This window comes from Mobula hypostoma, chromosome 18, assembly GCF_963921235.1.
Source record: "Mobula hypostoma chromosome 18, sMobHyp1.1, whole genome shotgun sequence".
Classification (NCBI taxonomy): Eukaryota; Metazoa; Chordata; class Chondrichthyes; order Myliobatiformes; family Myliobatidae; genus Mobula; species Mobula hypostoma.
Genome location: NC_086114.1, coordinates 35,846,658 through 35,869,360, shown reverse-complemented (window position 1 = coordinate 35,869,360; position 22,703 = coordinate 35,846,658). Strand labels below are relative to the sequence as shown.

The following is a 22,703-nucleotide window of genomic DNA, read 5'->3' as shown; positions in this document are numbered from 1 at the left end:
GAACTGATTCCAGTTGAATGCTGAAGAAATGCAATTCTGAAGCAAAAACAATTTATATTTCACTTCAACAATTTCGTTCAGAGAATTTGAAAGCAAACCAATTAAACACAACTGATCAGTGTTCGGAATCGAGATTAAATCGCAAGAACACAACCGTTATAAGAATTCCTGTTTTCCGAAACCCCAATTTGTTTTAATTGTAGTTAAAACACAAAAGTATCATAATATAGTCGCAAGTATCAAATGTACACCACACTTCACACGCTTAGAGGAACCCAGCAGGTCAAGCAGCATCTCCATGGAGAGGAATAAACGTCGACTCTATTCCCTTCCGTGGATGCTGCCTAACATGCTGAGTTCCTCCAGCATCTTGTGCGTGTTACAGCATCTAGATTTTCGGTCTTTGCGGACTAACGTACAAATCAGATTTAATTCTCAATCCATTGGAAATTGAATGTCATTCGTTGACTCCGATTACGAAATACTGGTTAGCTATTGAGATTACAGAAAGTATTAAATTGCGTGCCCGCGCTTCCGCACCGTGTTGTCACTCGCAGTCACTGAGAATCGCGGGTTGGGGGCTCCTACAGCCGCGAGATGGCGCACGGTCCGTTCTGCATCGAGACCAGGCTACGTGACTGGGGTAGCGTACACAGGGACACGGGGGAGGAGGCTAAAAAAAACACTGCGACCAGGAGGGGGAAGGGAGAAGAGAAAGTGAAAGGCAGTTAGTGCAGTATCGCTTCAACATTATTCCTGATCGAAAAAGCACAGCCTCAAAATATCCTCGGTTCAGAGCCATCCCCTTTGCAGCAGCGCGGTCAAAGAATCAGGAGGCGTCTGCGCTACTCTCATTGCAGCAAACTGGTTTCATTTTTTTTCCACCGATAATATAATTATACCGCAAGTGTATCCTAAATCTCTATCTACGGTGGGCTGAAGGTCCCCGACGTTTATACCCATCTTCCCCAAGGTCAGAGTTTTAAATCTGTGAAATACGCAGATCAGCATCAGTAACACTCCCAACTCAGTGACAGCTCCTGAAGGAAGAATGGCAAACACGTGCACTTAATTCAATTCATTGTTACAACTCGCAGCTACTACAGTAACAGGAACATCGCAGTTTCGCTGCGGCAAGAGAGCGAACAAACTAACCGAATTAGGCTGGTTTAAATCGCCTACAAACTCCAATACCCTCCACACATTCCCTTGCTTCATTATTGTTGAACCTACAACAGTCTGAGTTTCATGTTTTCCGTAAAATCCCTAGAAACCTGCCTCTTCAAACCAATATTCCCTACACAGTCCGATCTCTCACCCCCCCCCCCCCATCGTTTTGTACATATAGACAAGTACATTTGTTGTCCACCTTATGGTCCTCAATGCACTTCTCCTATTCTGGTCACTTGACCATCCATAAACTGCGTTGTGTCAGCATTGTGAGCTTACTTTCAGCTCCCAATACACCAAAATTCCAAAACAAAACCTCCTTCAAGGAACTCTCTAAACTATAAACATGAGAAAGTCTGCAGATGCTGGAAATCCAAATGAACACACACAAAATGCTGGAGGAACTGGGCAGGTCAAGCAGCATCAATCAAAAAGTGTAAACAGTCAACATTTTGGATTTAGGCCCTTCTTCAGGACTGAGAAAGATGCCTGAATAAAAAGGTGAGGGGAAAGAGGCTAGCTGGAAGGTGTTAGACAAAGCCAGGTGTGCAGGAAAGGTAAAAGGCAGGAAAAGCAATCTAATAGGAGGGAGGACCATAGGAGAAAGGGAAGAAGGGGGCAAGGGGAAGTGATAGGTAGACGAGAACAGGTAAAAGGCTAGAGTAAATAATTGCTTTTGGTCACCTTCCTTATCAGTATAACTTCTACCTTGTAAAATGACATGGAGGTGGTGTGGGGGGAGGGTGCGCACTGGAGTCCATGCCGATTGGGGGCTGGCCTCTCCTGTTGGTGCTGTGCTCCAGTGCTCACATGCTGGAAGGCAAGCTAGATTGCATTTACCTGTGTCTGTGGACTTGCCAACAACATCCCAGGCAGCATCAATCTACAGCACATGGACTTGGCTGTATTATATATTTTTTGCACGACTGTATAGTTACTGCTATCTTACAAGTGCTATATGTGTCGTGCTGTGTATAACTGTGTTTTGTACCTTGGCCCCAGAGGAATACTATTATATTTGGCTGTATTCATCGGTATTTATATATAGTTCAATGATAATTAAACTTGAACTTGAATGTTTTGCTATGATAACGGTTCAATAAGAGTTGTTCTTTAGTTTTGAGTTCCTTTACAAACAAATGAAAAAGTCAACAGCACCAACCCCTCCCAAAGATATCTTAAGATATTTAAAACTGTTAAAACTATTTAACAGTTAAAAGATATTTAAAACTGTCAAAGCTGTTAGCCAGGCTAGGCCACACCCCAAAGACAGAGGAAGGCCTGGAACATCTCAAAAACAGAAGAGATGCAATTGCAAAAAGGTGATGCATTTTCAAAATCACTCAAATAAAACAGGAAATACTGAAAATACTTAGCATCTTATGAAAGGGCACTGTCCTGTTAATTATTACTCTCTTCAATGATATCTGAATTTGCTGAGGGTTCCCAGTATTGTTTTTAATTTGAGCAACATTTTGCTTTTGAATAAAACGAAAAACCTCTTAGCTTTACTTCCCCCCCCGTACTCGCATATGCATCATTTAAAGGGATTCTCATCTCTGTATTACAACATAGGTACTAGTAAGAGATGGAAGCACTCTCAAGTGATCTGGTTATTATAAAAATCTATGAATCAATATCACAAAAGACACACTTGTTGTGAAGCTTAACTGGGGCAATTTTGATGTCGAGGCTTTCCGCATTACAAATGCGACTAAACATCAAATCATCAATTTAACTATAAGGTGCTTGGTGCACCTTGAGGTACTGCCTCCCCCAACTTCCCCGCTGCCAAATAAATATAATCAAACGGTTATAGTTTATTTTGTTTGGACTTTAATGTGCATGCAGCATGATAAAAGGAAAAAGGAAACTGAAACTACAATCATGAAACATACAGTATGTATATAGCCACTCTATTAAAACTGTGCCATTTCCACTTTGTTCTCAAACGAACAGTTACCAGGAAAAGATCAAACTCTAAACAAGCTGCACCCATGTTAATAATTCACAGATCTCTGGCACAAACTATACTTCTTAGGCTTATTATACTTCTCAGGATTGTGGATGACTTGTACCCACACCAGTTCTGCACGGTCTGAGCAACAAACCCACGAGTCTGTAGAGGCCAAAGTGGGACCTGCACACAGCTGGACTTAACCGAGGTGGTGAGTGGGTAAAATGGGAAGTGCTGCTCTCCTTCCACCATTTTCACTGGGCGTCTTAAGTTCTCCCAAAGGTACTTGAGTTCTTATCATCCCAAACGTTCCTCTACTTTGTCTGGCCATGGGTATTCAGACAGTTAGCCTTGCCAGAGAAAAATGAATGAACGAATAAATAAATAAATAAATATTGCCCAATAAACAGTAGAATAGTTTTGGGTATGAGAAGAGAAGTAACTCACTACAACGCATCCAGCCTCCTGACCTGTTCCTCAGTATTTATAACAACATATCCGGATGAATTTCTAATCAATGTGACCCACAGTAGTGAGCAATTTGGCAAAAATAATGTTGTTGAACAGCAATGGTTAGATTCTCTCATGTTGGAGATAGTCGCTGCCTGACACTTTCCAGGTGTAAATGTCACTTGCCACATCAGTCTATATAACCTGAATCAGTGTAGATAATCTGAATGTTACATAGGTTTTGAACCATGAAGGCACTTACAGTTTCAATAGTTGAGTAGATGCGAATGGAATTGGATATTGTGCAATTATCAGCATGCATCCACACCTTTGGCCATACAATAGGTCATTGATGAAGCAGCTGAAGAAGCCTGTGCCTCCTCCACCGATGGGTACCCAATCTTGATTTGTGCAAGGAAATTCCCAGCTCTTCTTGCCCACTGAATTCCATTTTACTCAGTCCCCTTAATTCCACTTTTGGTCACATGCTGTCTCCCTGTCAAAAACAACTATTTTCATTTTATCACTGGACCAGGCCCTTTGGACCACAATGACTGTATTGACCATAATTCATCATCCTCGACCTCGAGGGATAGCCACGACGATTGACCATGATGCCAAATAAAACCAATCCTATTTACTAGCATATGATAAATACCGCTCCATTCTCTTCAGGTTCTTGTGTCTGTCTAATGCCTCAAACACTACCATCTTGTCTGCTTCCTCCACCAATCCTACAAATGAATTCCAGGCACCTAACTGATCTCTGTAAAAAGAAAACTTGACCCTGCACATCTCCCTTAAATGAGGTTAGAGATTATTAAATGTGAATGATAAAATGTATGACTGGGAAAGAGTGAGGGCAAAATGTATGAGTACTGTACCAGAGAAAAAGTAATCTATTTAGGTTGTCAACAGAGAACGGGGCAGGCAAATTTTCAGAACCTGTTTAACTTTCTAATGAAGAGGATACAAGGTCATTCTCTCAGTTCAGAGCTGAGAGATGCTGGGAATCCAACTTCTTGGTTAAATCCATGATAGAGAGTTTGGAAATCATGGATGTAAATGTGATGAGGACTGAAGATGATAGGTTTGGTCTTCATAATGTTCAACTGAACAAATAAGTGGCTCCTATAAACTGTACTACACCAATGCCAATGTCTCTGCTGTCCATGCATCCCATGATTAAAAACAAGGAGCACTTTTGATGATTTTGAGCAACTCCGTGGGTTCTGATAATAAAGCTTAAATAAGAGCACCACATGTTGGCGCGTGGCCAAGTGGTTAAGGCGTCGGTCTAGTGATCTGAAGGTCGCTAGTTCGAGCCTCAGCTGTACTTAACCACACATTGGTCTGCGACGACACTGGTGCCAAGGCGTATTGGCCCTAGTGCCCTTCCCTTGGACAACATCGGTGGTGTGGAGAGGAGAAACTTGCAGCATGGGTAACTGCTGGTCTTCCATACAACCTCGCCCAGGCCTGCGCCCTGGAAACCTTCCAAGGTGCAAATCCATGGTCTCACGAGACTAACAGATGCCTAAAGAAGAGCAGCAATATTGTATGAATGAGTGACGCAATCTGCATTACCCATCAAAATAATCAATCAGAAGTTCAAATCAAAGGAACACCACCTGCCAAGAAGTGTTGTGACTGTTAAAGTTCCAGCACAGTGTATTGAGAAGAATATTTATATAACTGAAGGTTCACAAACCAAACAGACAGAAGTTGAAGACGTGGACCCCCGGACTAAAAATATTACAGTCAGGTGCTAAGCATTTATAGGATAAATAGGAAGCTGTACACGTTTCAGAATCTCCGTAACTTGAGTACACACTGAATAAGGGGCAGATTTGGCTGCGCATTAATGACGTCCAGCAACAAAGTGATACTGGAATCAGATCTTCCACCCCTCCACTATCCAAGTCATGGATTGGATCAATTGTTTAATTTAGCATTAAGTTTTAACTTAACACTCATTAATAATGTACAACTTTGGCAGCAGAAGGAAGGTGAAAATGCTTTAATAAAACTGTCACACAAATGCACATAAAACTGTTGAAGAGATAAATATACACGTCACTCCGACCATTCTTTTTCATGCAGATTAATGAAATTTAATTTCAGAACTTGCTGTGGTGGGAGTAAAAATCTTGGGGGTTTTGCTCTTAGAGTTCTTTGCAGAATAACATAACCAATAACATTCCACTAAATGGAATGGAATTGCCAACTAAATTTGAACCAATTATTCAAGAAATTACAATAAACAGCCCACTTTATCAACTCTAATAATTATCTGGATTCAAGGGTAAAAGTAAAGGAAACACTATTATGATAAACTGGCTGGCAATTTTTCCTCATTCTTGCTTGCGCCAAGTTTTAAAGATTAATTAAAGTGCTGGAAGCTCCAAGATACCTCCAGCACTGGCAACCTTAGTTACCAGTTGTTTTGTTTAGCCATCCTCCCTAATCATTGGGGTAGAAAGCCAGAACACCTACTCCAGCTCAGCTTATCATAGAATAGTTTAGAACAAATTAAAAAGGATCTTGCACTTCAAGCATTTCCCTAACCTTAACAGGATTCAAACCTGATCCATACACCTGAAGTGTATTCGTTGATACTGTAACACAGGAAACAAGAGTCATGTTGCAAAGTAGGTCCTTGAACCGCCATTAGATAATGACTAGATATATCGTCATGATATTCATTGAAGGATAAATGTTGTGCAGGACACTTGAAAAACCTCCCTACTCTTCTTAGACTAGAACCTTGTGATGGTTTCCATTAAAGAGCAAATTCAATTCAATATTTCTGAAAACAGATTTTGAAATCACTAGCGTCAACCCAGGCTATGGAACAAAATCCCTGCAGTGAGGCTTACACTCATAACATTCTGACTTGGAGCCAAGTATTTTACACTACAGCAAGGGCTGACAAGCTTGCAAACATTTAGTGTCAAGGCCACTGATACTCTTTCTGTGAAATACAAATTCCCAAAAGATCGCTGAAGATTCTGAAATCCCATGTCATACAAACAAATCAAGCGCTATATTGTAAATAGACGGAATTGCGGAATGCTACTTCATAAGTGTGGGGCAACATTCTAGAATTCATTACCTCAATAAAAATTAACTATTTATTTAACAGAAATAATGTATGAGATCATGAAAAGGCAACGTAACTTCATTGGACATGTGATCAGGAAAGAGGAGTTAGAATGCACGGTAATTATGGGAAAGATTGAAGGGAAGAAAGCAGGAGGAAGACAAAGACAAATGATGATGGAGACAGCAGCCAGAGAACTGGAAATGAATACCAATGAATTGATCCACTTGACCTGAAACAGGAGTGTGTGGGCCATGGCAGTCAAAGCTCAAACTGGGCATGGCACCTGATGATGATGATTTAACAGAAATTAGTGACCTATTTTTTGGAAGCCTGAGTTCATCATCATTGAACATATTGGTCAAAAACAGCACCTGAGAGCACAACACTCTCAATACTGCACTTATTATCTGGATAGAGTTTGAATCCACAATCTACTGATTCAGTGGCAAGAACAATACCAAAGAGTCAAAGATAAAGGAAATGGAGTTTGGGGAAAAGGAATAGAAGGAGGCTTCAATTTGATGGGGCCATTGTGTCAACTGCAGCTCTGTTGGCAGCAATAATGCCTTTGAAGTGCAAGGGAGAGGGTTCATGAGCCACCGACTCTAATGTAAGGCATTATATAATTAAAAATAAACTTTTTATTTTCTTTAATTGTAGATTACAAAAATTTGATTCAGTAGTCAGTATCAACCAAAATTCTGTCAAGTGAGAAAATTGTGAATGACTAGAGATATGATGTGGGAACGACGGGGTGAGCAAGACATTGATCAAGCACACAAAACTTGTGTTGTCCTTTTTATTATTATCAGCTAAGTGAAATGGAGAGCATGCCACCTGCTTTCCGATGAGTGGAACATTCCAGCTTTGCTGCCAAGATAGTTCAGAACAGAGGACGATTTTTCCAAATGGTGACACACGTCATTAGCTGGATCAGTTTTAATACTCAGTAAAAAATTTAAAGTAAATCAGTAACAATTCAGTTCTGAAGAGCAACCACACCTTTATTTTACATTTCTAACCCTAAGTGACAATACTTTAATACATTAAAACCACAGTTCAAGACCAGATCCCACTGATACCCTGTGTTTCAGTCATGACTACATTCCTCTGGCTGGCTGCATGTTTTTATATCAATCAGCTTCTCAGCCTTCTTGCGCAAGTAACTCATCAGTGCTACAAGCATGTACTAATCAACTCTGTGCATTGTTGTAACTAGACACATTTATATCTGTAGAGCAAAAAACAAAAATGTGTTCCTAACCTCAATTCTCAAATTATTTGTACTGATTTTGGTCCATTGCTGTTTCTCTCAGTCTTGTGGACTTTCTACCTGATCTCTTTACACTTGATGTATCTAATTTCTCCAATGACCTTATTTTCCAAGTTCCTATTTTAAGATTAACATTGCTCACCACTAATTACATATCTTCTCCAATACACCCTCCCATTTTCCTTGCTTCCACAGAACAGCTGAAATGCCACAAAGTCTCAGATCTGGGTATACTTCATAGATGCTTATAAAACTATTAACTGTTCACAACAGGAAGGCTTCAGATCAGAACTCAATCCTGCCCTCACACATAGAAAAATATTTCATGGGGGTGGGAGGGAGGGTGATTCAGCATCTATGGAAATGATTGAGCAGTTGACGTTTCAGGCTGAGACCCTTCTTCAGGGCTAAAGTCTGAACTTAGACTCATTTCCCTAGTAGGGAAGCAAGCTGGGGTGGTGGTAGAGAAATCTTTTAGTCTTTTTTTTGGGTCAGCTTTCCTTCCTTCTCTTTTCATTCTTTGAATGAAGCAAGACCACAGCTGCTTATTCAAGTGGTGGATATCAACAGTAATATCCCAAGGGAACTGCTTGATTGTGATCAAAGGAGATGGAATTAACATATCTCATCATTATCAATAAAAAATACATTGGTAAATGTATTCACTGATGTTCGCACGATCCCAGTGGGCATAAAACAGCTATATTTCCAAAGTTGACATGTATCTAAAACTTCCGGTTAAAAATGACACTGTTACAGATTAAGTGTATAAGTACATTGATTTAGCACCTTCTATGGCCAGAAGAGTCAGTACTCTTTACATCCAATTTAGCACTAAATTGGAAATCAGAAACACAGATTCTGCCTTGCGTTTCTGACCTGAAACATTAACCCTGAGCTTCAAGTTCCTGGGCACCTGTCCATGTAGACACCAAAGCAAAGAAAACTCACTAATATCATTACTTTCTCAGTAAGTTAAAGAAATCTGGCAGGTCCCCATTGCGCGTCACTAACTAAGACTGCACTGTAAAAAGCATCTAATCTGTATATATTATGGTTTAGTATGCCAACTGCTCGGCCCACGACCACAAGAAACTACACAGCTCAGCACATCATGGAAACCACCAGCCTCCCCTGCCTGTACTCTTTACACTTCTCACTGCCTTAGTAAAACAGTCAGTATAATCAAAGACCCCATCCACCCCAGACATTCCATCTTCTCCCCCTCCCATCAGGCAGAAGATACAAAAAACTGAAAGCACACACTACCAGACTCAAAGACTATTAAATGGTTCCCTAATGATAAATTGGACTCGTGACCTCACAATCTACCTCATTATGACCTTGCACCTTATTGTCTACCTGCACTGCATTTTGTAGCTATTGTATACTTTATTCTGCATTCCGTTATTGTTTTACCTTGCACTACCACAATGAATTGTGTAATGAATTGATCTGTATGAACTATGTGCAAAACAAGCTTTTCACTGCACCTCAGTACATAGGAAAGTAATAAACTAATTCCAATTTTCCGTAAATATTGGCTGAGCAGTTAAGAGCTTCCAGTATTTTCTATGCGCATTTGATTTCCAGAACCTGTGATGTTTTGGATCGTGTACCTTGGCTGTATTCCTTATAGCAACGTTGAAACAGAAAGAGCTAGTTGGTGTCAGATTAATAAAAAGGAAAGAACGGCTACATAATTTGCTTTGGTGGAGTTAGCTAAAGGGTAATTTTTTTTTCAACGCCACAACGTTGAACTCCCATAGTTTTTTTAATTTTAAATGATCAAGACGAGGAAGAGTGTCGTAGGTTTAACCTTTCCAGTGCAATAGTTTCAGTCCATCCTTTTTCCCCCAATGGTGCAACACAAACACACCCCCACCGAGGAAGCCACCATGTAGGGCACTTATCTAGTCTTGCCCCGCACATACACCCTCGATTCCTGTGCTTCGTTACCTCATTGTCTATTAAAGCATCAGCCCGTGGATCGTTGCAGGACATCCTGGGGATGGCCTTGGTGGGGAAGGTGTATTTCCTCAGCTGAGCCTCGCTCCATCCTCGGTTTTCTCCTCTGTGCTCTGCCATGGCCTCCTCTCTGCCGAGTAGCGCTCCAGTAACAAGAAGCAGACAGGAATCCTGAGCGAAAAGCAGGCAAACGCCAGGGTTACCAAGAGCCAGCAGAACAGAGAAGGCAAAGGAGCGCGGAGGCTAGCACTCGGAGGCAGAGGGAGGTCGCTAGCTTGACAGGTACAATCTCCCAGTACACCGCCCCCGTCGGCCTGGAGGAACGCACTCCCCTTCTGCCGGAGTGGGCGACCGTTGATCTACATTGCCACCTAGAGGCAGGGAAGAATTAATTTCTCCCTCACTCCTCAGCTTCAATCCATTATTCTCACCGCCGCTTAACCCACGCATGCGCGCAGTTGCTTCTCTCTCCCCCCCCCCGCTGGCGCTTGCGCAGTGAATGTTGCCTGCTCCTTCCGCGGTGTTGCTGCACTTTGCTGGAGGAGATGGCCTTAAGCAACGCTTGGATCCGGACCCTTACTGGGGGCATAAGAAAGAGCCTGAAACCGGTTGGGAGCTGGACTTCTGCTCGGGCTGGTGAGAGTTGCGCCTTATCTTTTGTAAAGACAATGGTGGTTTAGTGACACTAACCTTGGGGATGGTGAGGATAAGGCCCAGGGTTCAGTCCCAGACTGTTCGAATGGAAGGTCATCCACCAAAACATTGGTGTGCCTGCCTGTGACAGACCTGAGTGTAACCTGCCTGTTGCTTTCGCTTTTGATGCTATAAGTAAGGGCAAATAGCAGGAAACACTTTGAAAACCAAGCCAAAGAAAAGTTTGTAGGTTATCTAACTGCAGCAACAACACAATTCTTCCCCATCTATTCTGGGGGAGTGTTTGGTCCTTTCAAAGAAGAAACAAAAGGCGTTCCGTTGGACCGGGGAATGGGAATAAACTGGTTGGTGCCCTCAAAGTGGAGGAGGACGTTTGAGGTGTCGCAGTTGTAGCTCGGAAGAGACTGAACAAGAAGAGAGAAAAAAATGAAGTCTGCATAGGAAGGAATGTATTCTTGGAAGAACATGCTGATATAATCTGGACATTCTTAATTGTAGATCTTGGGGAAGAGGTGGATGGTGAGGGGAGAGGGCTAGAGTGTGTGGAGGGAAGACTGCCAGAGGAAATACAGGTCAATAACTGGAAGATAATTGTGTGGTGGGGTTATGGCTCAGATGAGGGTATGATGAAACGCCTGAGAACTTGCATTCAACCTCTTGAAGTTCATTCATATTTGGGAATCATTTCCTTTGAAACGCACAGACCTTTCCACTTTTCATGGCACTTTACCGAGCAACCCCAGGAGGTGCAATACCTGACCTTTTAACTCTTCCCACCTTCCAGGTGCAGTAGCTTTTTAATTTTTACTTCCAGTTTGGGACAATGCATTTGCTGGTTGTAATAAAAGCAGTCTTAATACCAAATGCAGATTCTCAAACTCCACCTGCATGCAGACCACAGTGACCTTGTGCTTCCATTTGCCTGCTACTTCAAATTTCCCATTTTGCCATTGAAGCCCGGCATAAATTTAAGGAAGTTGGTGCAACTCTGCCCTGAGAACATATTGGTAAAATTTAAGTAGCAGGCCTGTCCAGTGTGTAAGAACTTGACAGTTTTGATGAGAGATTGATAGCTTATGATATTAGTGCTACTTTTCTCTCTACATTGATGTTGTAAAGCCTGTGGATTGTCTTCGGCATCCCCTGTTCTGCTAGTATTTTGCGTCCCACAGTTCCATTCTTATTTCTTTTCCTTCCTCTGTCCCATGCATTTCATCCATTGCATTTTCTGTATGTGTGTTTCTAAGTCTTTGCATTTGAGAGAAACGGCAGAGGAAAGGATCAGAAAAAGAAACATTTGTACTTTAAAAAAAAATTATAGATAGAACCATGTTCATTAAGATCTTGGAGTTTGTGGAGAAAGTACCGGGGGGAGTGGGGGAGAAGAAATGTGTTGTGCTGACAAAATCAGTGTCTGTCTGATCAGAACCAGGAAGTCTAAAGTCTTCTGCTCTGCTCCTCATCTTCTTCCAAACTGATAGAGGGGAAATCATTAAAAAAAAAATCAGGGTGAAGCGTAAATGTTTTATGTTTTGGTTTGTTTCACAGCTTCTGGAGTTTCGGAGGACATGATGCCAGGTCCATATCCCAGAACACCAGAGGAAAGAGCATTAGCGGCAAAGAAATACAACATGAGAGTGGAAGATTATGAGCCATATCCTGATGATGGAATGGGGTGAGCTTCTCTCTCTCTAAAATAGATTTAATATCATACACCAGAAAGTAGGGCTGTTATAAATTGTCTCAGGAGGAGGGTATTTATTTTGTCTTGTGCCTTTTCCACAATCTCACTGGTTATCCTCTCAGCCTTCGACCACCAGACAACAGTAACACCTTCATCAGGCTGCTGCTTATTGGTTGCAGCTCAGCATTCAACACCATCATCTTTGGCATATTGCTAAAGAATCTAGCAATTTTCTACGGATGTACCGTTAGTTCCTTAAGATTGTCATAGCCAGAGGTGGGGTGTAGGGGTGGTAATGGGGATATGCTCCCACTACCTTTGAAATGCTCCCAATGGCGTGTGCCACAAGTAGCCTCTGACAACCAAGTCCAGCCCCTGGCTTTCATGTGTGGCTTAGCAATCAAGCCCAGTGGAACTATTTCTACTGACAGGAGAAGGAGCAAAGGTAGGTTACTAGCGCCTTAAAATGAGTCGCTTCAGGCAGATGGGCTCATCAGCCGTGGTTTGCAACTCATCTAGGAGAAGGAAAATGCTAATTTCAAACCTCTGCTGCCTTACAACTGTACCTACTCATGGGGAAGGCTTTAGGAGTAAACCGCGGGGGGGGGGGGGAGGAGATATTCAGAACTGCAGTCCCTAAGGCAGTTCTATGTTGAGTTCAATCTGTGTTGAGTTCAATGCTGACTGGCAACTGCTGCGACGCTGCTGGTGCCAAACTGTATCGGTCTCTCCCGTTCATCTGCGTGGAGAGGGAGAGCCTGCTACATGGGCAACAGCTTGCTCTCCATATCGTACTGCTATCCAGACAGTAAGAACGCAACATCCATGGTCGTTCCTGACCAATGGAGGCCTCATACCATGGAGAGCATTCTGACTGGTTGCATCAGCGCCTGCTATGGAGGATCGAAAGAGTCTGCAAAGGGTTAGAGACTCAGCCTGCTCCATCATGGCCCCATCACCATTGAGAACAAAGATTTCCAGACATTCACTATCCTCTGGGAAGGCAATCTTTTTTTCTCAGCTGTCCTGAATGGCTGACATCCTAGTGTGCGATTGCACCCTGCAGTTAGACAACCCAGCCATGGAAAACAAGAGAAAATCTGCAGATGCTGGAAATTCCAAGCAACACACACAAAATGCTGGAGGAACTCGACAGGCCAGGCAGCATCTATGGGAAAAAAAATACAGTCGACATTTCAGGCCGAGATCATTTGGCCAGAATATTATCCCTATATGTGCTTTGCCAAGCACCTTAATCTTTTTTTTATATTTACAATGAGGTCACACCTCATTCTTCTAAACTCAAGAAAGCACTGTGCTTAATCTATCCTCTGGATAAACACATGATCTCAAGAATCAATCTCTGACCAGAAATAGGTCCTTCAGCCTTCCATATCTATGCTGACTGTCAAGTGCTTAACTGTAATAATCCCATTTAACAGCTATTGATCCATAGCCCCAGTGTCTTGGTGATTCAACACAGTTTATTGAGATAGCTTTCAGGATTCCAGTTAATTAGACCATCAGTTAATTGATCAGCCATTTAATTAGTACAACTCTGAAAGAACTAAAACTAATTGAGCATGTAGCTGGAATTTCCTTCATTATTTGGGACACTGTGTTGCTTAATTGGGACGGGACTGTTGCCGAACAGTTTCTAACTAATTTTAGTCGCATGTACTTGTTTGGCTGTTAATACACTCTGCTTTTAGCCTCACTTCACATCTACAGAAGTCTGTTTTGTGTTTCTTGATAAATTGTTTGTATCTTCTCCTTTCCTCAAGTTTTAGTTTTCCTTCCTAATTCCAAAGCTTTTCCAGTTCTCTTGCTCATCACATGTATCCTAAACTTCCTGATTTTCCACTGTGCCCTACATTACCAGTGCTGCTTGTGGTCTACAAATAGATGCCCCTTGTGGGTTTTTAGTTTTATGATCCTTTCACCCTTTGTCACCTCCAGCTATCATGTTCCAGCTTCCGACTCCCCCCTCCACGCACCTGCCTGAGCTCCCCTCTCACCTGAATTCGCCTATTACCCTCCAGTTTCTCACTCCATTGGCTCCCTCCACCCTTTTATACTGGCTACCTCCCCTCTTTCTTCCCAGTCCTGAGAAAGGGTCTTGACCTGAAAAGTGACTGAACATTTCACTCTACAGATGCTGCCTGATGTGCTGAGTTTCTCCATCATTTTGTGTGTTGCTTCAGATTTACAGCATCTGCAGTCTCTCTCATGTCTAAATAAATCAACACAATTGTTTGAGTTTCTTGGCACATGTGTAGATAGTCTGATTTTTGCATTATGGAAAATTGTAACATGGCTATTTTATAGGAACGTAATCCTTAATATATTGTATAGGGGTGGGTGTTGGGACTGGCTAAAAATGTACAGAACACTGGATTTGACACAGCTAGATTACTGTGTATAGTTCCTTCACACTATAGGAAGGTTGTAACCTCTCTAGGGAAGATTCATAGGGAATTTATAAAAATGCTGCCAGGACCAGAGATATTGATTAAAGATTAGATAAAACATAAGAAATAGAAGTAAGAGTAGGCCATTCAGTCCATGGCCCTCTGACACCAAAAATAATCGTTGTTAATCTTTGGTTTGCATCACCTTTCCAATTACTTCTGATATTGGTAAAATAAAAGTATATCTCCAATATGTGCAGAACTGAGCCTCCGCAGTTGACTTGAATAGGAAATTCCAAAGTTTCATTATCACTGAGGTGAAGAAATTTCTTCTTGTCTCAGTTTGTGCCTCTTGTTCCTCCACTTCTCAGTCAGAGGACACGCCATTCTTGCATCTGCTCTCCTAAAACTTGTGAGAAAAAATATACAGTGCCTTGAAGTATTCAGCCCCCACAGCTATTTTCACATTTTACTCTCATTTTCTAAATTTAAAATATATTGAAATAGGATTTTTGATCTAATCTACAAAACAGTGTTCATCATGTCAAATCAAACGGAAAAGTTCCAAAACCTGTCAACAATTAACTAAAAATTAAAAACCAAAATTGTGAGGCTTTTCTGCGACAATGCTCCATGTAGATGTGCTCAGTGGTGGGGAAGGTGTTACCTGTGATTGTCTGTTATTAATGCTGCAACATCAGTTAATTCTTTAGATATAAAATTATGCAAAACTTGCTATTCTTTTGGCTTGCATAGAATGACTGTAGTGGCTTTGGGATACAGTATTTACGAATTTAATAACATTAATTACATCAGATAAATCTCATAATATTAGAATTTTAATATGATTTCCTGTTTGCCTATAGCAGACGTGAAGTTGGGAATATTGTTGTGCAAGGCTGAATACAAAGTTGGCGGACAAACTTAAAGAAGGTTAAAATGACAATTTAAAGAAGTAATGTCATTTACATTAGCAGTTATAATGTGGGCTGGACAATGTTTTCTTAAAATAAACTAGTGTTCATTTCTTTTCTGTATTGTAACTTGCAATGCATGAACATTTTAACAAGAGCATGTAGTAACTATTGAAGCTTCCGACAGAAATCCTCATTGTAAGGTTGAAAGTTTATTTTCCCCTTAATAGATATGGTGACTACCCAAAACTACCAGACAGGTCACAGCAAGAGCGAGATCCGTGGTATACCTGGGATGAACCTGACCTGCGAAGAAATTGGGGTGAACCGGTGAGCAGAAGAAATGGCTGATTGCCATTCAGTTCTTGAATAAAATATTGTATTTCTGGAAACCCTTTCTCCCACTTCAACCTGCTTTCCTACAAAAAATGTGATTTTCCTTTTCCTTTCTGCCCAATTCATGGTTAACCTTGACTGGTTGGCAGTTTGCAACTCTTAATTCAACACCAGTTGGGAGTATGAAAACATGCTTGTTATTTTTGCATCTAATACCTGACATTGAAATTCAATGTGGGATTTTTTTTTCCTGGTCATGTGGCTCATCTTCAAAGTACGTGCGATCATATACTGTGTCAGTGGAGACCAAAAACTTCTGATCTTGATTTAAATATTCTGAACATGTTTAGGGAAAAGGAAAACAATTTACATTTATATATATTTCCTTGGAGGTATCCAGATGTACATGCAAGAGGTCTGAACAACTGAGTTTTTGGCTGGGGAATGAATGTTGCCCAGTACACTAATTGCTCTTGATAATTAAGTTGAAAGACATAAAGCCTGCCCAGTTTAGATAGAACCTTTAATTGAGTTCATACAATTTAAACTGAATTGCACATATGACTTCAACTGTATTATCTATCCAACTGGAACATGTTCATATTAAATATTTTGAGGCTGATGTATGATTTTTTTTGGGTGTCCTGTTTTAAACCTCTTGACATTTATTCCTTATTGCTTTTTCCAGATGCACTGGGATTTTGACATGTTCATTCGGAATCGGGTAGATACCTCTCCAAGTCCTGTGGACTGGACTACTATGGTTAAACATTTTAGTGGCTTTCTAGGATTTATGTTGTTCATGTTCTTCGTTGGCACATTATTTCCTTCATACCAGCCAGTGGTAAGTTCTTGCTGCAAGTTGTGCTTTGTTAATCTCTCATTCATAATCTAATTTTATCATTTTAAGACACTGCTCCTATGTACTCAAGCATAGTGGCAGGATATAAAGAACCTAAATGGAGTAAACAAAGGCCCCTAATTCTCTTGGGCAGAGCAATGGGTCAGAAACCAATAATAGATTTCAAGTAATCAATAGAAGGATTGGACATGAAGAATCAGAATTAGGTTTATCATCGCTGTCTTGTATGACATGAAATATATTATTTTATAGTTCAAAGTAATTTTTACATGATTATAAATTACAAAATAAATAGTGGAGAAAAAAAGAGAAAGGAATAGCAAGGCAGTGTTCGTGGGCCAGTCAGAAATCTGATGATGGAGGGTAATAAACAGTTACTGAATGGTTGAGTGTGGATCTTTAGGCTCCTATACCATCTCTGATGGTAGTTACGAGAAGATGACATTTCCCGGATGGTGGTGGTTTTCAGTGACGGATGTTGCCTTAAGACATTGACTCTTAAAGGTGTCAAAGTTCAAAGTAAATTTATTATCGAAGTACATGTACGTCATCATATACAACCTTGAGATTAATTTCCTTGCAGGCATACTCAGTAAGTTCATAGATTTATAACAATAACAACCATAACAGAATCAATGAAAGACCACAGCAACTAGGGTGTTTAATGTGTGGAAAAGATGATGACAATGGTATTGAGGGTTGTGCCCATGAGAGTCAACAACACCCTGCAGCCTCTTGCTATCCTGTGCAGGAATTTGAAGCTACTTGAACCAGAAGTGGAGGAGGGAAATTAGCATCTTTTTTCCCCCAAATGGCTGGAGTCTGGAATTCACTGCCTGAAAGACGCTAAAAGAAGGAAGCTTTATCAGGTTTAAAGAATATTTGGATATGTATTCAAAAAGCTCTTAACTGTAGGACCATAAACCTAGAGTTTTCAGACTGGTACTAACTTAATGAGCTAAATGGTACCATCTGTGCTGTAAATTTTCTTCTCTTTTATCTTTATTGTCCTCCCTTCTTTCAGGAAAATTGAAGGTTTGTCCTGTGGTGGAAGGGGGGGGGGATTAATATTCAAAAGTTATATTAAGTTAAAGTGAATTCTCATAGGAAAGAAAGGAAAAAAATAGCAGTCTTTACCCTCAAATGGTCAAATCAATATAGGAACCAATGTTTGATTTTAATCCTTGAGCATTGTTGAAGGTATACACTAACAAACTATGCAGACAAAAAAAGAGAAACACACATAAAATGCTAGAGGAACTCAACAGGCCAGGCAGCATTTATGGAAAAAAGTAGACAGTTGAACTCCTGGGCTGAGACCCTGGAGAAAAAAGCTAAGTCAGAGTAAGAAGATGGAGAGAGGAGGAAGAAATACAAGGTCGTAGGTGATAGGTGAAACGGGGGGGGGGGGTGCAGGTGAAGATAAAAGGGCTAGAGATGGGGGAATCTGTTAAGAGGGGACAGAAGGCCATGGAAGAAAGAGAAGGGGAAGGAGCACCAGAGGGAGGTGATGGGTGGGCAAGGAGATAAGGTGAGAGATAGTTGGAATGGTGAGGAGGCTGGGGTCCATTACCGGAAGGTTGAGATATTGATCATGCCATCAGGTTGGAGGTTACCCAGTTGGAATATAAGGTGTTGCTCCTTCAATCTGAGTAGGGTAGAGGAGGTCATGGACTGACAAAAAAAGAGATCTGTTCAGTTTAGCTTTATTAGAATAAAGAAGGGCATCCAGGGGATAAGTAGAGGTGAAAGTGAGAGGGGGGTGGAAGTTTGAAATCAGTGATTAGAAACTGGGTTAAACATGTAGAAATTATGGACCTGTACTTCAAATTGATAACACAATTGGGCTCCCTAGCGCAGACATGACTACTTTGTGAGCTGAGAATGTGTATGTCATTTGAAGACAATAGTACATAATTTAACCAGAAAGGTGATTTTTGAGGTTCTAAAGAGGGAGATTAAAAAAAAATAATGTTGTATTTTTCTATGCTTGGTTGGGAAGGGACATTGGCTTTTGGAGTGATTTGAATTGTGGTTCATATGTCACTGAGGAAGCACTCTCCTTAGAATGCTGAAAGGGCAATTTGTATTTCATCAGCTGAAGGTCTTGGAGATTATTTTCTATATGGAGACTGGTTAGGTTGATGGTAAAGTTTGTGGAGATGCTAACTTGTTGTTTTGCTTAAGGAGTGGAGCAAGGGGGATGTGGGAAGTTGATTGAGTATGGTCAAAGACCCTTTCAACATTGGTCCGGGGGATTCTTCATTTAAGGAGAAAGGATGGCAATGGTTGGGAAGGTGCTGTTGTAAAAGGTGTGACGAGGATGGAGAATTTAGATGAATGGAACAGAGCTGTGACCAATGGACATGAGGTGGTAGAAGTCAAGTGTGAGCAGGTGCGTTAGAGTGAATTGGCTTACATGAGATTATGGTTGAAGAGCCGATGCATTGTAATGGCAATGCAGGTTTTGGGGAAAAGTGAGAAAGAATCAGTAGGTCCAGTAGTGAAAGAATCAGTGGTGAAGTTAACAAATTTTCACATCATATGCCAGTGATAATAAACCTGATTCTGATGATAAGCTTCTTTCTGATCTCTGGCAAGGAAGCGGAACCCATTTATTCTGTATTGCTGCAAATGTTTCATTATATGCATCTCTCTTTTAACAAACGTAGGCCTTTTGTGAATCTGCTGCACTCTGATTGCTCAATGAACTAGTCAGGTTTAATTATTAGCAATGCAAGAATCCTTTTAAGTGTAATAATTGTGTAATAAGTGTAATAACAATCTGATTCAGAAGATAAACCATCAAAGATGTGCAATCGTGTTTGACTGAGTTATCCGGACTGTTAAGGGCCTAGTAAGGGGGATATGTATATTGTTCAGGTAAGTTTCCTGAGTCAGTATACAGAGGGCTCTGCTCGAGATGGTGCAATAATGAACAAGGATGGCCAAGTACCTGAAGTGAAAGTTTGGCTTTAGTGATCGTAATTCTTAGTTTTAAGATAGTGAATTAAAGAATAGGACAGGTCCACAGATTTAAGTCCTAAACTGGAGCAGGGCTACTTTTGGGAAAATTAGACTAGATCTGGCAGAGCCCAATTGAATGTGCCTGTTTGAAGGGAAAGGAACAAATGGCAAATGGGAGGTTTTTAAGTGTCCAGGAGAGCATTTTCCTGTTAGGGTGAAGGGCAAACCTGGAGTGTTTAGGGAATCTTAGCTGACAAAAGATATTGATGCTTTTGTAAGAAAAATGAGGTAGCATATATTGGGTTTAGGAAGTCAAGATTGAGCCAATCTCTTGAATAGTATAAAAAGATTAGGAATACTCGTGAGAGGAAAATCAGGAGAGTAAAGCGAGGGTATAAGCTAGAACTGGCAAGTAAGGTTAAGGAAAATGGCAAGCAGTTCTTTAAATATATTAGAAGAGTGGTTAGGGAGAAAGTTGGGTCTCCTGAGAGATTATCATGGCTGCCTATGTTTTGAGCCACAGGAATGGATGGGATTTCTTCTTGTTGTTTACTAATGAGAACACCATGAGATAAAGAAAACAAATAGAAATATTTTGGAGGACAGTCATATTGCCAGAGAGTGCATTAAGGTGGATACATCTCTAGGATCTGAATGAGTGTATCCTTAGACTTTGTGGGAGTCTAGAGAGGAAATTACAGAGGCCTTTGGGAAGATATGTGCTTCATAATGATTCACTAGTAAAATTCCTGAGTGCTAAAAGGAGATTAATATTGTTCTGCCAGCATTTGAATAGATAGTCTAATTAGGAGGAGTCAGCATGACTGCCCTTCGGAAGTTGTACTTGATGAACGTTTTAGTGTCCTTTGAAGAGGTAATCAAAAAGTTGTATGAGGGTAGGACAGTGCATGTTGTCTCTTTGGACTATAGCAAGAGCTTTGACAAGGTCCTGCATGATAGGCTGGTTTGGAAAGTTAGGTCCCATGGAATTCAAGGAGAGATAGCTAGATGGATTCAAAATTGCCTTGGAGGCTACAAGCAGAGGCTGGTGGTCGAAGGTTGTTATTTGGAATGGTGACCAGTAACCAATGATGTTGCCGCAGGAGTCGGAATTGGGACCCTTGTAATTAATTTTTTATATAAGATTTGGATGCTTTCACGCATCTGTTACCTCCCCTTTGATTCTTTTGCTACTTACATACAACAGCAATAATTTATTCTAACCAATTAACTGATAAGAACATTGTTTGGATATGGTAGTAAATGTACACAGATTGCACAGACAGCATCCGATGTTGGGATCCAAACTGGATTACTACTATGCTGACCGTTCTAACTCCTAATCTTTGTCTTATTCACTCATCCATTGACAGATGGCAGCTTCCTTGCATTTTACAAGACAGACTCTTTTAAGTAGAAGTGTGGTGAAACATTTAACATTTCCCTGTTCTGTAAATTACAGTTCCTTATACTCCATGTTGAAGACATTATTGTAAGGTGGTCAAACATTTGAGTCAATAGATAGTATAGTCTAGGATTGTGAGTTCTGTTCTGATGACTGAACTAAGTAAGGGGGCGATTATTTGAATCGAATGCAGAAAATGTAGCTTTAAGCACTGGCACTAATTTCAAGTTGGTGAATATAAAACAACTTTTTTTTTGGATGAGTGAGAAAAATTGGAGTGGGGAAATTGACTTGAGTTTTGACTTAAATTCTCTTTCCAGGCTCCAAAACAGTATCCTTACAATAACCTTTATCTGGAGAATGGAGGTTCACCTGATGAAGAACCAGCTGAAGTGATCCACTATGAAATATGACCAGATTCCTATCACTGATTGTTGGGTATATGTCAATTTGGAATTGTTCTTGTATGTACAATTAAATAAATAACTAACTAATAAAATTGTCATCATATTTATGAAAAAATTGTTCCAGTTACTTTTCAGGATGAATCCAGTAGCTGTAATGGAATAGGTCTAGGTCACAGAAAATGAATTAATCCAATAGTGTTTTATGTTTCAGTTGTCTTTCATACTCAAATTACACTTTTGAAATGAATCAGAACTATCAATTAGAGCAGATTTCATTGCAGTAGCACTGCTTTTAAAACTGCTTTTATTCACTTAGACTATAAGAAATAGGAACAGGTCCATTCAGCCCTTCGAACCTGCTCTATCATTCAAAATAATCATCACTCATCCATCAATCCTCAAGTCCACTTTTCTGTTCTTTTCCCATAACCCTTGATTTCTTTACTGATTAGAAATCTAAATATTTTGGGTTTAAATATTATGCCAAGGACTCTGGCCATACCACTCTCTATGGCAATGAGATCTAAAGACTCAACCCTCTGAGAGAAGAAATTCTTTGTCATCTAAGTCTTAAAAGGGCACACTGTATAATCGGACTGTCCTGTGAGGGCAAGCACCTTTTCAGCATCTTCCCTCTCCAATCCCCGAAAAGTCTATATTTCATTAAGATTGGTTTTCACTCTTTTACATTCTGATGAGTAGAATCTCATCACCTTTCATCTCATTGAACAATCCCTCCATACTCAGGATCATCCAAGTATACCTTCTCTGAACTGCCTGCAATGAAATAATATCCTCTAAACAGGAAGACTAAAGTTATTAAATGGTCAAAGTTGAGTTTATTAGTATATGCACAAGCATGTGTCTGCACAAAAATCTTTCAGCAGCATTTGCAGGCACATAGCAGCCTACAAGCAGCATTCACAAGAGATTTTAAAAATAATTATGCACAATTTGTCTGAGAAAGAACACAATTAGAACAAACAAAATGTACATTTTAGTGCAACATGATTAGGGTTGTGCCAATTGGTTTAAGAGGAGAATGCTTAAAGGGAAGTAGCTGTTGAACATGTAGCTTCAGACTTCTTTGCCTCCTGACCCTTGGTACATTTGAGATGATGGCTTGGCCCAGGCAGTGG

General features: G+C 40.6%; 2 protein-coding genes across 3 annotated transcripts in view; one reads left to right on the top strand and one right to left on the bottom strand.

Annotated features, from left to right (window-relative positions):
• Positions 1 to 10,188, bottom strand: part of hif1an (hypoxia inducible factor 1 subunit alpha inhibitor) — a 37,785-nt gene extending 27,597 nt beyond the window's left edge. The window contains exon 1 of the mRNA XM_063070706.1: positions 9,916 to 10,188. Within this exon, the coding sequence (XP_062926776.1) occupies positions 9,916 to 10,044 (129 nt within the window). The 5' untranslated portion in view covers positions 10,045 to 10,188. The remainder of the gene's footprint in view (positions 1 to 9,915) is intronic.
• On the top strand, positions 10,069 to 21,679 carry ndufb8 (NADH:ubiquinone oxidoreductase subunit B8). Of its 2 annotated transcripts, none has more exons than XM_063070708.1 (5): positions 10,069 to 10,206; positions 12,127 to 12,253; positions 15,818 to 15,917; positions 16,612 to 16,767; positions 21,478 to 21,679. In XM_063070708.1, the coding sequence occupies exons 2-5, from the start codon at positions 12,147 to 12,149 to the stop codon at positions 21,568 to 21,570; spliced, it is 456 nt and encodes a 151-aa protein (XP_062926778.1). In that variant the 5' UTR covers positions 10,069 to 10,206; positions 12,127 to 12,146; the 3' UTR covers positions 21,571 to 21,679. The 2 variants fall into 2 exon arrangements, with proteins under 2 accessions (XP_062926778.1, XP_062926777.1); XM_063070707.1 differs by lacking the exon at positions 10,069 to 10,206 and adding an exon at positions 10,410 to 10,560.
• The last annotated feature ends 1,024 nt before the right edge of the window (positions 21,680 to 22,703 follow it).